At 34.1% G+C, this 14,707-nt stretch overlaps 1 protein-coding gene across 1 annotated transcript; it reads right to left on the reverse strand.

The window, feature by feature from the left end:
• Nucleotides 1-2,186: 2,186 nt before the first annotated feature.
• On the reverse strand, nucleotides 2,187-3,116 carry LOC133296236 (MADS-box transcription factor PHERES 2-like). The gene has a single exon (XM_061495183.1). The coding sequence runs from the start codon at nucleotides 3,114-3,116 to the stop codon at nucleotides 2,187-2,189; it is 930 nt and encodes a 309-aa protein (XP_061351167.1).
• Between the last annotated feature and the right edge of the window lie 11,591 nt (nucleotides 3,117-14,707).

The following is a 14,707-nucleotide window of genomic DNA, read 5'->3' on the forward strand; positions in this document are numbered from 1 at the left end:
AGACAAAGTTAAACTATCAAGTTCAATCACCACACCAACACAGTAAGATTGACAGTTATCAATTTATATTACTATTTGAATTCAGTAAACAATCACACAATTTTTCTTTTGTCCCTATATGTCCAAAATAATTTTTCACAGTGCTAAGAACAATATAGTAACTGAAAGCGTACTTTAGCAGTTTAAAGAGTATAAACGCAACAATAAAATTTTCTTAAACAGAATAGAAAAATATTAATTCATCTACAACACTTTTGATATGTCACCAGAAAACCGCTATAGCACTTTCAAACCAGAAATCAGTGTTACTTTAAGTCTCTAAACAGAATATTCAGAAATTAAATCAAAGAGATAAGAGACACGATATATCCTGGTTCACACCCACTAAGCCTAAGTAGGGTGCTACGTCCAGACTGAAGTCGCTGCAGATATTTTATTTATCACAAGTGTACCTGTTTTACAAACACACATCACACAAGCAATCAAACAAAATATCAAAAATCTTCCTAGTGCCTATACTGCTCCAAGGTCTGAGACTACTCTCAAGTCGAACCTACGGAGTTCTCCAACTCCTCTCTCACAAGATCTCCACTCTCCTTAGTGGATTCTTGAGGCTCCAGGCCTTGAGACACACTCTCAAGCCAAACACAAGTTAGCCAACCTACTCGGTTGCACCCACACACCTAGGACTGATTTTATACACACGCGCACTTAACTTTAAACAAACAATACAATATCTTAGATTTATAAAAAAAAATTTATCAACCTATTATATGATGTATCAAATAAGGCGCAACAACAAGCTCCAAAATGATATGATATATGCAGAAAATTTAGAGCACAAGCATATGTATCACAAACTGCAAATTTTCAGCAATAAGGAACTTGTATATAATACTACACAAACTGCAAATTTTCAGCAATAAGAAACTTGTATATAATACTATCAAGTATCTAAATGATGGACAATTAGAATTTTTTATTTAAATAGAAACTATCACACTATATCCAAAAAAATCAGATTTGTAACATCTCTTAAAATTTCACAAAATTTACAGAATTAGTTCTAAATAAATCTTTTAATGATAAACCACAAGAAATCTAAATTTTAAGCACAATATACCTCAATTAAAACAGAAAATTCAGATTTAATATTCCAACAATAAAATTTCTAGAACAATTCAAGATTAGGCTTCTAAATAGTGAATCTCAAACAAAAATATGAATTAATTAACACAATGTATAACAAGGTATAAAAACAATTTCGGATTTGATGTTTTTAATCAATCTTTCACAAAAATTAAAAACGCAAATCTTACACAATTCCAACAATATATTGTTTAGGGTTCAAGAAGGTGGAAATGTTGATGGAAATTTGGGGATTTTGGAAGAAGATGATTAAACAATCTCACACACTCAAGAATCTTACACACAATAAGGCTTCAAAAATATTAATCTCACTAAGATGGCTTTTGCTCTTGAAGAATTCTGAAAAATGATGAGAGAGAGAGAGATTTTTGAAGTGAGAGATTTTTGAAGAGAGAGAAATGTAATTTTTGAGTTCTGAAAAATAGAGAACACTGAAAACGTTCTTTTAAATCATTTTTCGCGACTACTCGCCATTTTGCTCGAACGTTCGTGGACTTGAGCGAGCTGATTATTTATCCTGCCATTTTTCTCGAACGTACGATGACTTGAGCTAGCTATTATTTATCTCGACATTTAGCTCGAACGTAGAGAATCTGAGCGAGTTAAATTTGTCACATCGCGGTACAGACATTCTTCCATTGAATATTGCTTCGATATAATTAGTGCCTATAGGGTCTATAATTATAAGATATTTGAGGTTTTTTCCCGTGATCTCTTACCTCTATATCTTCTTAATCTTACCGTTCACTTGCCTTTTAATTAAAAATCTCCCTCCATCACTTTAAGCATGTAAGCAAAGTTCTTGTTTTGGAACTTAATACGAAGGACAATGTTTGAATAGTTCATTCAATAAAATCTCACTCAAGATTCAAGACCAATAAAGCTCAATATTTTCAACTAAAGTGCACACTTGTCCAATAAATAAATTGAACAATCCAATAAGCATAAGCCAATGCCAATAAGATCTAAAGAAAATTAAAACAGTTTCACAATCGTATTAAAAACATTGATGTTTGGAGTATTATGGCCTACATCCTTCATTGCTTGCAGTTGAACATTTGACCTTGTAACATGGTATAAGCTGCTTCATGAAATGGAAGAGTCTGTGGAGCAATAGTATTAGGCTGCATTGTCTGTATATTTCCATTGTAATAGCATAGTTGGTGATTTTCAATTTTTTCAGCTGTATCCTCCTTCAGCATAACATTTTTGGGAATATGAGTAACAGGACCAACTTGATCACCCCAACCCACAATTCCATTATTTCCCACCAATTGTGTTAAGTTTTGACCAAAATGAAGCTCGGAAGATTGAGAACTCTGGCCAAGATGAAATGGATAAAGTGACAGCTTGTTGTTAACACTAATTGCCTTCATATGGAGAGGGAAAGGTTGTGGTTGAGACATCATGAAATTAAGGTGACTACTAGTATTTGAGGCCATGTTGAGAGCAAGTGTGTCACCCTTGTCTGATTCTTCTATTGCTTTTCCCTTTGGGTCTGGTTTTAGACTAGTGAGTTTTTTATTACAGGCATCAATCTTAGCATCCAGCATACTAACAAACGCATTCAGTTGTTCCGTGGTAAGAGTATTGAAAGAATAATCCCAGGTTGGACACATGATCTTGAGCCTCTCTTTGCGCGCATTGAAAATTTCAGCTTCAACCTTTCTTATCCTATCCTTATAATACTCTTGCATATCATAGACTTTTGGACGCCTATCACTATCACTGTTAAGATACTTTTGAATGATGCGACATACCTCTGTTTTGTCTTGAGGCCATGTTTCAGGCTCAGCAAATTCTTGGCCTTCAAAGTTGGAGGCATAGATAATTGCGCAAACATCAACCCCACAAAGAGTGGCAAACTCGTAAACTTTCTTTATTAAGCCTCTCTTTCTCCTCAGAAATGTTGTCTTGCGATCTTTCTCATTTTGAATGAGTTCCATAGGTAATCTTTTACGACCCATTTTCTGAAATGTAGAACATTTGGCTCAGTCAAGAATGTGTTTTGCAATTTGTATTGATTTTTATTTTATTTGAGAAAAATATACATAATTATTATATTGCAATACAATAAGGCCCAAGAATAAATGGGTTATGTTGTTTGAATACATGATGCATAAACATGAAACTAAATCTCCAAGACTATGTTGGAGGGGATGCATTTAATCCAATGAAACCAAAGCAAAATCAACATGTAATGGATTAAATATACAGCATCAGATCATGACATGCATTACTTTTCCAACGTTCAATGATAAAAAATAAAAAATAAAAAAAATTGCACAACAAAAGTATAAGTGAGAGCTTACCTCTTTTTCTTTGTGATACCTTTTCTTCTTATCAGTTATCACTTCCTCTCTATTCTTTTTCACATTTTTCTCAGTTTTGCTAGCTGATATATATTACTTTATTGTGGGCTTTTTTCTATTTATTCAGTCATCTATTCCCTGATTTCGTATATTTGATTATTTACCAAGCATATGGTGCTGAATTTCTTTTAAATTTGAGTCATATCCTTTCCCTGATTGTTGAGCTCTAAATACCCAAAATCTTACTCATATATATTTCTTTTTTTATCATTGCACTTGGCTTTGGCCCCCAAAAAAATAGTATATTTTGAAAAAAAGATTGCACACTTCTCTTTCTTTTTCTTTTTCTTTTTAAATATGGAGTACACAATTATTTGGAAAATTATTAGAGTCTAATTGTCTATGTGGTATTTAATTATTATCATTTTGATATATTACGCTTTTCACGTGATTTCTTGTGCATGTAACTTTGTTTGTATATGATAAATGAAACAGTTTAACCATCATACCTCTATTTAAAAAAATGTTAAAATAAATTACCAAAAAAAGCAATAGTTTATAATGATAGTTTGATGATTGATTTTCTATTTCTTACCCTATTCATTCAAAAATTTCAAATATTTGGAAAAGTTTGAGGATATCACGTGATCAAAAATTTCAGCTATAAGAACATAAAATTTTCTTAACTTTTGAATTTTGGATCTTTTAAAAATAAAATTATAGAAGAATATATTGATTAATCAGGAAATAAAATCATAATAATAACATAATATAATAATGCTTCACGAATAAGCAATTGTTTATAATGATAATCGGATGATTGATTTCTATTTCTTACCCTATTCATTCAAAAAATTCAAATACTTGGAAAAGATTGAGGATATCACGTGATCAAGATTTTCGTCTAATAGAACATATATAAACTTTTCTTAATTTTTTGAATTTTGGATCTTTTAAAAATAAAATAATAGAAGAATATATTGATTAATTTGGAAATAAAATCATAATAATAACACAAAAATAATAATGCTTCACGAATAAGCAATTGTTTATAATGATAATCTGTGATTGATTTTCTATTTCTTATCCTATTCATTCAAAAAATTCAAATATTTGGAAAAGTTTGACGATCGATATCACGTGATCAAAATTTCCGTCTATTAGAACATAAATTTTTCTTTATTTTTTGAATTTTGGGTATTTTAAAAATAAAATAATAGAAGAATATATTGATTAGTCAGAAAATAAAATCATAATAATAACAAAAAATGTAATAATGCTTGACGAATAAGCAATTTTTATAATGATAATCTGATGATTGATATTCTATTTCTTACCTTATTCATTCAAAAAAATTCAAATATTTAGAAAAGTTTGAGGATATCACGTGATCAAAATTTTCGTCTATTAAAACATAAACTTTTCTTAAATTTTTGAATTCTGGATCTTTGAAAAATAAAATAATAAAAGAATATATTGATGAATTAGGAAATAAAATCATAATAATAAATGATAATAATGGATATCAAAAAAATCATAATAATAACACAAAAATGATAATCCTTCGCGAATAAGCAATTGTTTATAATGATAATCTGTTGATTGATTTTCTATTTCTTACCTTATTCATTCAAAAAAATTCAAATATTTAGAAAAGTTTGAGGATTTCACGTGATCAAAATTTTCGTCTATTAAAACATAAACTTTTCTTAAATTTTTGAATTTTGAATCTTTTAAAAATAAAATAATAAAAGAATATATTGATGAATTAGGAAATAAAATCATAATAATAAATGATAATAATGGATACCAAAAAAATTCATAATAATAACACACAAATGATAATCCTTCGCGAATAAGCAATTGTTTATAATGATAATCTGTTGATTGATTTTCTATTTGTTACCCTATTCAATCAAAAAATTCAAATACTTGAAAAAAATTGATGATATCACGTGGTCAAAATTTTCGTATATTAGAACATTAACTTTAATTTTCCTTAATTTTTTGAATTTGTTACCTTATAAAAATAAAATAATATAAGAATATAGTGATTAATTAGGAAATAAAATCATAACAATAACACAAGAAAAATAATACTTCACCAATAAGGATGTAAATAGGTTAGATAACTTATAGAGGCCTGTGGCCGGACCTTTGTCTGGTCATGTGCATGTAATGCCTCGTGTGCCCATAATTTATGACTCCTTATCATCTCATGATAGTTACTTGAATTTTAAAATTTATATAGATAAAAAACACTCAACATTTGCTCAACTACAATTCCTAATGGAATTGATATTGTCCAAGAAGACTCATCTAAGTCTTAAATAACAACTAATAATAACAATGGAGGATCTCACAAATTATTTCACAGAGCATATATATGCTCCATGCCTAGCGTAATTCAAACTTAAGAACATGCCTACTTTAGCAATTAACCATCAATCAACAGCAGCACCACAATCAAAATTATAGTATATCTATATTGGACGGCAATAGAATCATACAGAATTCTGTCAGCGTGTATTCAATTTAAAACTAAGAATGCATTCTAGTTCCTTAAATCTTGATATTTCAAAAACTAGACATATATGGCTTTAAAATGACATCTCAATTGCTGAATTTGGATGAGAAATGATAGAGTTTTGAATTTTACAAAACAAATCTTTACTCTATGCAGAATTAGGAATGCATTTTAACACCATAAATGCTGATATTTTAGGATATAAAAATAGATATCTTAAGCTTTAAAATGAAGCCTTATTCACTTAATTTTGTTTAGTGTTGAGGGAGTTATCAATTTTACGAAAAAATCAATTTAGATATGTTCTGGACGAACATCAATGCAGGTTCTTTCTAATTCTTAGTCCCCTTCTAGACCATTGTCATATATATATATATATACATATATATATATATCTGGCTTAGGTAGTTATACTAAACGTGGGTGGTGATAGATACTATCATGTAATCGTGGTAGGGCCCACCTTAGGTACCAATACATGGAATAACTAACCAGCTATCTGAGTAAAGGTCTTTCCGGGTTCAATCAGTCGGTTTCCACGGCTAGTGATACCCGGGCATATAAACCCGGAACAAGGTAACTAGGTGAAGTAATAGATATCAATTAACAATTACAAGTTCTTTCCAATTTTCCAGAATTCATCTAGACTCAAAACTGAACCACACGCATACTCCCTTCTTGAAGAGTAATTTGATCATAGATTATCATACTCATGTGGGATCTTGGACATGCTCACTTTCCTAACTGGAATTTCTGTTTAAAGCATTCGGATATAACAATACAAAGGTTGTCCTATAAGTCATGCAGTCACGTGCTCAAGTAGTATTAGTTTACATACCTAACCACTAACCATTTTGCTCATAATTTATCTTCCCCACGAATGACCTACATACATATATAAGTTCAAACTCATACAAGTGGTAACAATTCTACTATACACCTGTTTTCCTCTGAATTACACATTAATACATACTTCATATTCATTAATCCAAAATAGTCCAAGTGATTTTATAAATTGGACAACCAAGTACTTAGTCACAAAGTTCTTGTTAATAACATGCTTCATGTTTTCCTTCTACAACACAGGTTGTTCCACACCCATCATCATTACAAAACATACATTTTTATACAACTTCCAAAACATTAAAGTCCATGTATAAATAACATTTGCTTCCAATCCTTTTCCAGTAGTGGCCTCCTTGCCGTCTCCATTCTTTCCTACAATACAATCTGTAAATAAGTCCGAGGTGTCTGATAGCGGGATTTTGTTTAGATTTTATTTGGTTGAGGATTTTTAAAAAATTTCTCGGAAATATGATTTTTCCGAGATTTTATTTTATGAGCAAAATTTATCCAAGAATACTATCCAAATCAGGATTGTATTCGTGGATTCCTGGGAAAATGGTAAATTTCTACACATTTCTAACAATATTTTACAATCAACTAAACATAACATCAGGAAAATTGATGCAACACTTCTAGGAATATTTTGGCCTACGAAACAATTTTTTTGTAATATTCTCAGAAAAGCCAATTTCCCACTATATTCCTGGGAATTGTGATTCCGAATAAAAAAAGTTTATCCTCTGTGCCCCCTTAGGACATTTCCCAAGATATAGTTTTTTCCTTGCATTTAAAGTTAGTGAAACATCATACAATGATAATGAATTTCATGAAAATTACATAGGAAGCTTCAAGTATTATTTTTTTTGCGATTATCTCCCTGTAATCTCATAGGTTCCCTATGGACTAATCCGGAGTTCGGGGTGAGTTCAAGATTAAAGTTTTAAATTCCTCCCAAATGTGGTACTAGGGAGAATCAAATACATACTCCCACCCCCACATATAGCTTCAAGCATATTATCATTAATCATTTAATCACTAATTTACACACTTGTTTGTCATAATACCTTCATGAATCCAAGATTAAAACATAGGGTACCGAAAAGGTATTCCTTGTCTATTATACCTGGTAAGGCTTTCAATATTGACATACACAATCATACTTAGCAATTGATTCTTCTCATAGCAAACAATAATCAAAAATAGGATTGTCAATTTTTACAACCTTCAATCAATCTATTACTTGGTTGATAGATCCCATATGTTGGGAGCTATTTTGTGTGTTTCACTACCAATTCACAAATAATTTTTTGTTATTTTCGTAACTTATACCCATATCTACATTGAGGGGCAATCTCATGTGAATAGGCTAGAGCAATTTGTTGATTAAGGAATCAGGGCGTGACTTGGTACAAATAGTATGAATTTTAATTAATTTTGCTTCATGGGTTATCCTGTATTTTAGGGGGGGCAGAACCAAAAGGAGGGAAGCCAAAACGTAACACAATGCAAATAATTGAAGGGAAAGGAGAAATTGTTGAAAAGTGCAGCAGGACAAATTTAGAAAAAGCAATAGGAGAGGGAAATGAGGGAATTACGGTTTTGACAGTTCAACAATGCAACAATTTCAGAGAAATAGAAGAGAAAAGGAGACTACCTTGTACAAACAGCTGGCACAAAGCATTGTCCCCCGTCAGGAGCAAAACATAATCCTGGTTGTTTGATCAAAATCAAGGGCCAAGGCAGAGCCTTAGGAGGACCTAATGCCTATAAATATTAGAGAAGACATGATTCTCAAAGTCTTTGGCAAATTCCATCGGCTTCCTCACTATGTTCAGTCATTCTTAATTTTCTTAGTTTAACTTTCATGTTCGTAGTTTGTTTTTCTATTGCAATGCTTCTTAGTATGAGCTAAATTCTTAGGCAGGCAAGGGAAGGATAAGCTTGGGCCCAATTCGTTATTTTCACTTAGGGCATGGAACTTACACTTATAAAATGGGATATTCAAAACCAACAAGGGACTTTTTTTATGATTTTTAAGAGAGGAATCTTGACTTTGGTGGTAGAAGCCTGTCCTTCATGCTTTGGTGTTTGGGAATTTTGAGGATTCACAATGTCATTATATAACACCCTCGTATTTCTAAATGTGTAATTATATATGACAATATAGATTAAAGGGGTAGAATTAGTGAAAATCCTGAATTTAGGACGAAAATACGTAAAAAAGACAAAAAGGTAATTTACCAAACACGCATCCCTAGGCAAGAAAAATTGAGTAGAAAGTCTCAAATGATAAAAATAAGGCCGAAAATGGATTCAGGACAAAAAATCGAGTGGATAGGCAAGTTTCGAAAAATTTGATGAATAGTGATTTTACCGGTGTAAAATACTGCGGTATAATTGTACCGTTAAGCGTGAAATTATGATCAAAATTTTTAGGAAGTAAAAATATAACGTGAATGAGAAAAATACGTAGGTTATGAATTTGTGGGTTAAATTGAGGTGATTTAAGAAAGTTAAGTGACATGTGGGACCCACTTAAGTGACTTAAGCAGATGAATAGGCTCTTTGAGACAAAAATTCATAACACTCTCTCTCCTCTCATTCTCTCCACCGTCGACCTATCACCATTGGAGGGCAAGCTTAAGCTTTTCAATTTTCACCTTGAGCTAGAGCCACTTTTAGGAAAAGTTTCCAACTACAAAGTTGTTCCCCACGCTCTTATGAATGACTTTTATGTAGAGTGCATCTTGTGGGGAGCATTGTGGAAGGAGATACACCCCTATTTCAGCCACAGAAATTGTGAGTTTTTGGAGAATTTTTGGGGCTTTTTGTGTTGAAACATTGGTTGGAGATCACTCCCTTGGACCATTGGAGGCTATTGGTGGTAAGTTTTCACATCCTTAATGAGTTTTTATGTAGATCATAAAATGGTGATGGTTTTGAAGTTGTGAGTTGAGTTATGATAGTTAGGAGCATTAAATGGTATGTCTTCCTTTGAAATTAAATGCTTAGAATGATTAATGATGATGATTGATGTAATAAAAATTATTGGAGAAAGTTTAGTAACTTAGGCAAAATTTTGATAGAGGTTGTCATGGAAATCATAAATGTGATGGTTGAGAATTAATGGTTGGTTGATGGTACGAATTAATTGTATGATTAAAGATGTGTAGGAGTGTTAAATTGAATGGAAAGCCTTGGTGTATTATCCTTGAATAATTCGAACCATAGAGGGAATTTAGAGAAAAATTGATGTGAAAGTATGGTTTAATCAATGGTTGAGGTTCTAGTGCATAATTGGTGGGTTGGTGAGTAAGTTTGATGAGTAAAGTGGTGGAGGTAGTGGATTAAATTGTGAGATGGTCTTTGGACCTAAGTGATTATGTTGGTCATAATTATTGTGAAATTGATTGATTGTTTGCAATTGATTAATGGTCATTGTGTTTGATCATATAGGTTGTCTCTCACGAAACCAATAGAAACGGACTAAGCTTGGAGCTTACGTGAGGAGCACAAAGATGTTTCGGCCAAAGAAGATGATTCGAGGATTGAAGATACTTTGGATTGAAAAACGGAAGGCACCATGATCATCCACTTGCGTTTAAATTTCAAATTTATGATTTTTGAAATTATGCATGCGTGGATGTATATTATAGAAATTCGAATTTTCAAAATAACTTAAAATTTAAATTTTAAATTTCAAAGGTTTAAAATTGTTATTCGGAATTATGAATTCCGTTTATTTTGGAAATTAAAATTTGAAATTTGAAATTTGAATTTTAAAATTTTGAATTTTTGAATTTACGACTAGTATGCATGCTTATAGTAAACACGATCATTCCTATTATAATATGCATGCGAGATAAAGAAAAGGAATAACTAATGGTGAGACTAAAATGAACCCTCAAATAAAATTATCTAGCATTTTATGATTGCTTCCCATCATCGATGACATTCAAATCCCTTCTACATAATAGTGCTCTCTAGCTCAGCTAAGACCTATCATTTAGTCGGGTAAAGGTGCCATTTGAAGTGTACGACACTTAGGATGATGGTTTATGCTAAACTAGATACATAAATTGCAGGCTCAGCCGGGTCTATGCATCTAGGGCAATGGGCCATGTTGTTACAAAGTAATGTAACACTAAGTGACAAGGAGTTGTCAACCTGATGATCTAAGAGAAGATATGGAGATATTGTTGATAAGATCAACCCACTAGATAAGTTAGTTTTGCAGGCTCAGCCGGAGACTAATGGACCTAGTCGTTCTCTTAGCCCACTAAGGATGTCCTTGTGAAGGATAACCCTAAATCAATCATCGAGGGTCATTGATTTTAGATAAAATAGTGGGAGGACCATATACGTTTAAAAGTCTCCGTATTTGGTTATTATCATGAAATACTTATGTAAGTTTATCTTTATTTTCGGAAATTGAGTTATGGCCGAAAATTTGAATTTACGCTCTATTCTGGATACTAACAAGTTAAATGGACCAAACTTCACGGATTGGTATAGGAATGTATAAATAGTTTTACGTTCTGAAAAGAAAGCATATGTTATGGATTCTCCTGTTCCTGTTGCCCCTGCTAAAGGGCAAGATGGGTATGACCAGTATGACTGGGAAGCTCATAGACAACATTTGGCAGACAATGAGCAGGCAGTATATATATTGCTTGCGTCTACGTCTGTGGAGCTTTAGCGTCAGCATGAGCATATGGATGCTCCCTCCATAATCTTGCATCTGCAAGAGCTTTATGATAAGCAAGGGAGGGCTGAGCGTTTTGAAACCTCCAAGGAGTTGTTTGGCTGTAAGATGGCTGAGGGTATGGCGGTTGGACCGCACATCCTCAAGATGATTGGGCTGATAGAGAAGCTTCCTTCTCTGGGTTTTATCATGGACCATGAGCTAAGTGTTGACTTAGTCTTGCAGTCCTTGCCATCTTCATATAATGGTTTTGTGGTCAACTACCATATGAATAAGGTGGAGACAACACTCCCAGAGTTGTTGAATCTCTTGACCACTGTTGAGGGAGCTGTTAAAAGGAACAGGACCCAATCTTTTCTGATTGGCGGGCCTAAAAAGACCAAGGGTAAGGGCAAGTCTGTAGAATCAAACAAGCTCAAGCCCAGAGGTCAGCCCAAGAAGAAGAAGGGCAAGGGCAAAGGGAAAGGAAAGGAGAAATCCAAGGACAATGCTAAAACTGTATGCTTCCATTGTCAGAAGGAAGGACATTGGAAGAGGAACTGCCCATTATTCCTTGCGAGACTCAAGGGAAAGAAGCATGATGATGCTTCAGCCTCTGGTATGTTTACTATAGAAATTAATTTTTCAAGTGTTATCTTTGGTATTGATACTGGCTGTGGACACATCTGCAATTTGTTGCAGTTACTAAAGACTTAGAAAGGAATGAGGTCAATCTCGTCGGGAAGACTGCTGCATAGCCGTTGGGGATGTGATACGGGTTATACATTTGAATAATTGTTTCTATGGTCAATTTTTGAAACATTATTTCTATTTCTAGTTTGGAACAATCTGGTTTTCACTTTGTAATAAAAGATGGCGAGTTTTCCATCATTATGAATGATCTTGTTTATGCTTGCGCATCTAGAGTGAATGGATTGTATGTTTTGGATTTAAATACGGATAGTGACATTCTTAGTAAGGTAAGAAGCCTAGATTAGGTAATCGATTCTATCTTTGGCATTGTAGATTGGGACACATTAATGAGACAAGACTGTCTAGACTCCATCGTGATGGTTATCTGCCATGGATTTTGAATCCTATGGACCTTGTGAGTCTTGTTTGGCTGGTAAAATGACAAAGACCAAGGTTGAGAAACTTGCGAGTCATAGAGATAAGTCCTATTTCATTACCTTATCTACTCAGGCTAGAGGAGGATACTCCTATTTCATTACCTTTACTGATGATAAGTCCAGATACAGATATGTGTATCTTATGAGACACAAATCCGAGGCCTTTGAAAAGTTCAAAGAGTTTAGGAATGAAGTGGAGAAACAACTTGGCAAGATGATTAAGACACTTCGATCTGATCGGGGTGGCGAATATCTAAGTCAAGAGTTTCAGGATTATCTAAGAGAGAATGGAATTCTCTCACAGTTGACCGCTCCTTACACGCAACATCAGAATGGTGTGTCAGAGAGGAGGAACTGAACCTTGTTAGACATGGTACGGTCTATGATGAGTGGTACGAAGCTCCGAAAATCATTTTGGGGATTCGCTCTGCGTACGACGTTACATCTTCTTAATAGGGTACCGTCGAAATCTGTTCTGACTACTCCATATCAGATATGGAGGGGCCAGAAACCCAACTTGAGTTATCTCAAGGTATGGGGTTGTCCAGCTTATGTCAAGACCCTAGCACCTGAGAAGTTAGGAGCTAGAAGCACCTTGTGCTACTTTGTAGGATATCCCAAAGAAACTAAGGGATACTACTTTTACTACCCTAAGGACCAAAGAGTTATTGTGTCCAAGAATGCTACTTTTCTTGAGGAAGACCATCTTTCTCAAGAAGATATTGGGAGTAAGGTAGAACTTGAAGAAATTCAAGACCTACAAGAACAGATAAGGGAACCCGAGTCTTTTGATCAGGTGATGCCTCAACTGGAGGCAATAGACACCCAGCCCCGTAGGAGCACTAAGTTTAGTCATCCACCTGAGAGGTGCGGTTTTGTGATTGAGAATCAGCATACCGTTGAGGATGACGAGCCTGCTTCCTACAATGAGGCAGTCAAGGATGTTGACTCCTTAAAATGGCAAGAAGCCATGGAATCCGAAATAGATTCGATGCATCAGAACAAGGTATGGACCTTGGTTCCACCACCTGAGGGAATAGTTCCTATTGGGTGCAAGTGGGTTTTCAAGAAGAAGACTGATGCTGATGGCAACATCCAAACCTATAAAGCTAGGTTGGTAGCGAACGGTCATCGTCAAAGACAAGGAATTGACTTTGAGGAAACCTTCTCACCTATTGCCATGATCAAATCTATTAGGATCATGCTAGCGATAGCCGCATATTATGATTATGAAATTTGGCAAATGGATGTCAAAATTGCCTTCTTGAATGGGTTCTTGAAGGAGGAAGTATATACGACACAACCTGAAGGTTTTGAATCCAAGAGTCAAGAGCATATGGTATGCAAACTTCAAAGGTCAATATATGGGCTTAAGCAAGCTTCCAGGAGCTGGAATCTTCGTTTTGATGAAGTCGTTAAGGATAACGGTTTTATCAAGAATGAGGATGAACCTTGTGTCTACAAGAAGGTTGGTGGAAATGCTGTTGTTTTCCTTGTGCTATATGTAGATGACATATTGCTCATTGGAAATGACATTCCCATATTACAGTCCACAAAGGTTTGGTTGTCTGAGAACTTCACCATGAAGGATATGGGAGAGGCAGCCTATATACTAGGTATTAAGATCTATAGAGATAGATCCAAAAGGTTGCTGGGATTGTCCTAATCCACGTACATAGACAAGATGCTAAAGAGGTTTAGCATGGATGGGACGAAAAGGAGTTTTCTTCCTGTCGGTCATGGCATTCATCTCTCTAAGACTATGTGTCCTAAGACACCTATTGAAAGGGATCGCATGGAGAGGATTCCATATGCATCAGCAATTGGATCCATCATGTATGCCATGCTATGTACAAGACCAGACGTCCCTTATGCATTGAGCATTACGAGCCGATACCAGTCTGACCATGGAGAGAGTAACTGGATGGCCGTGAAGACAATCCTTAAGTACTTGAGAAGGACTAAGGATTTGTTTCTGGTTTATGGTGGCAGTAATGAGCTGATAGTGAAGGGGTTCACTGATGCAAACTTCCAGAGTGATAAAGACGACTATAAATCT

Source organism: Gastrolobium bilobum, unplaced genomic scaffold, assembly GCF_033153095.1.
Source record: "Gastrolobium bilobum isolate Gb01-03AN ecotype WA unplaced genomic scaffold, APGP_CSIRO_Gbil_v1 utg1120, whole genome shotgun sequence".
NCBI classification, from domain to species: domain Eukaryota; kingdom Viridiplantae; phylum Streptophyta; class Magnoliopsida; order Fabales; family Fabaceae; genus Gastrolobium; species Gastrolobium bilobum.

What these genes read in the sequence shown, in the direction of transcription:
- LOC133296236 (XM_061495183.1), bottom strand. Translation starts at nt 3,116, where the DNA reads ATGGGTCGTAAAAGATTACCTATGGAACTCATTCAAAATGAGAAAGAT.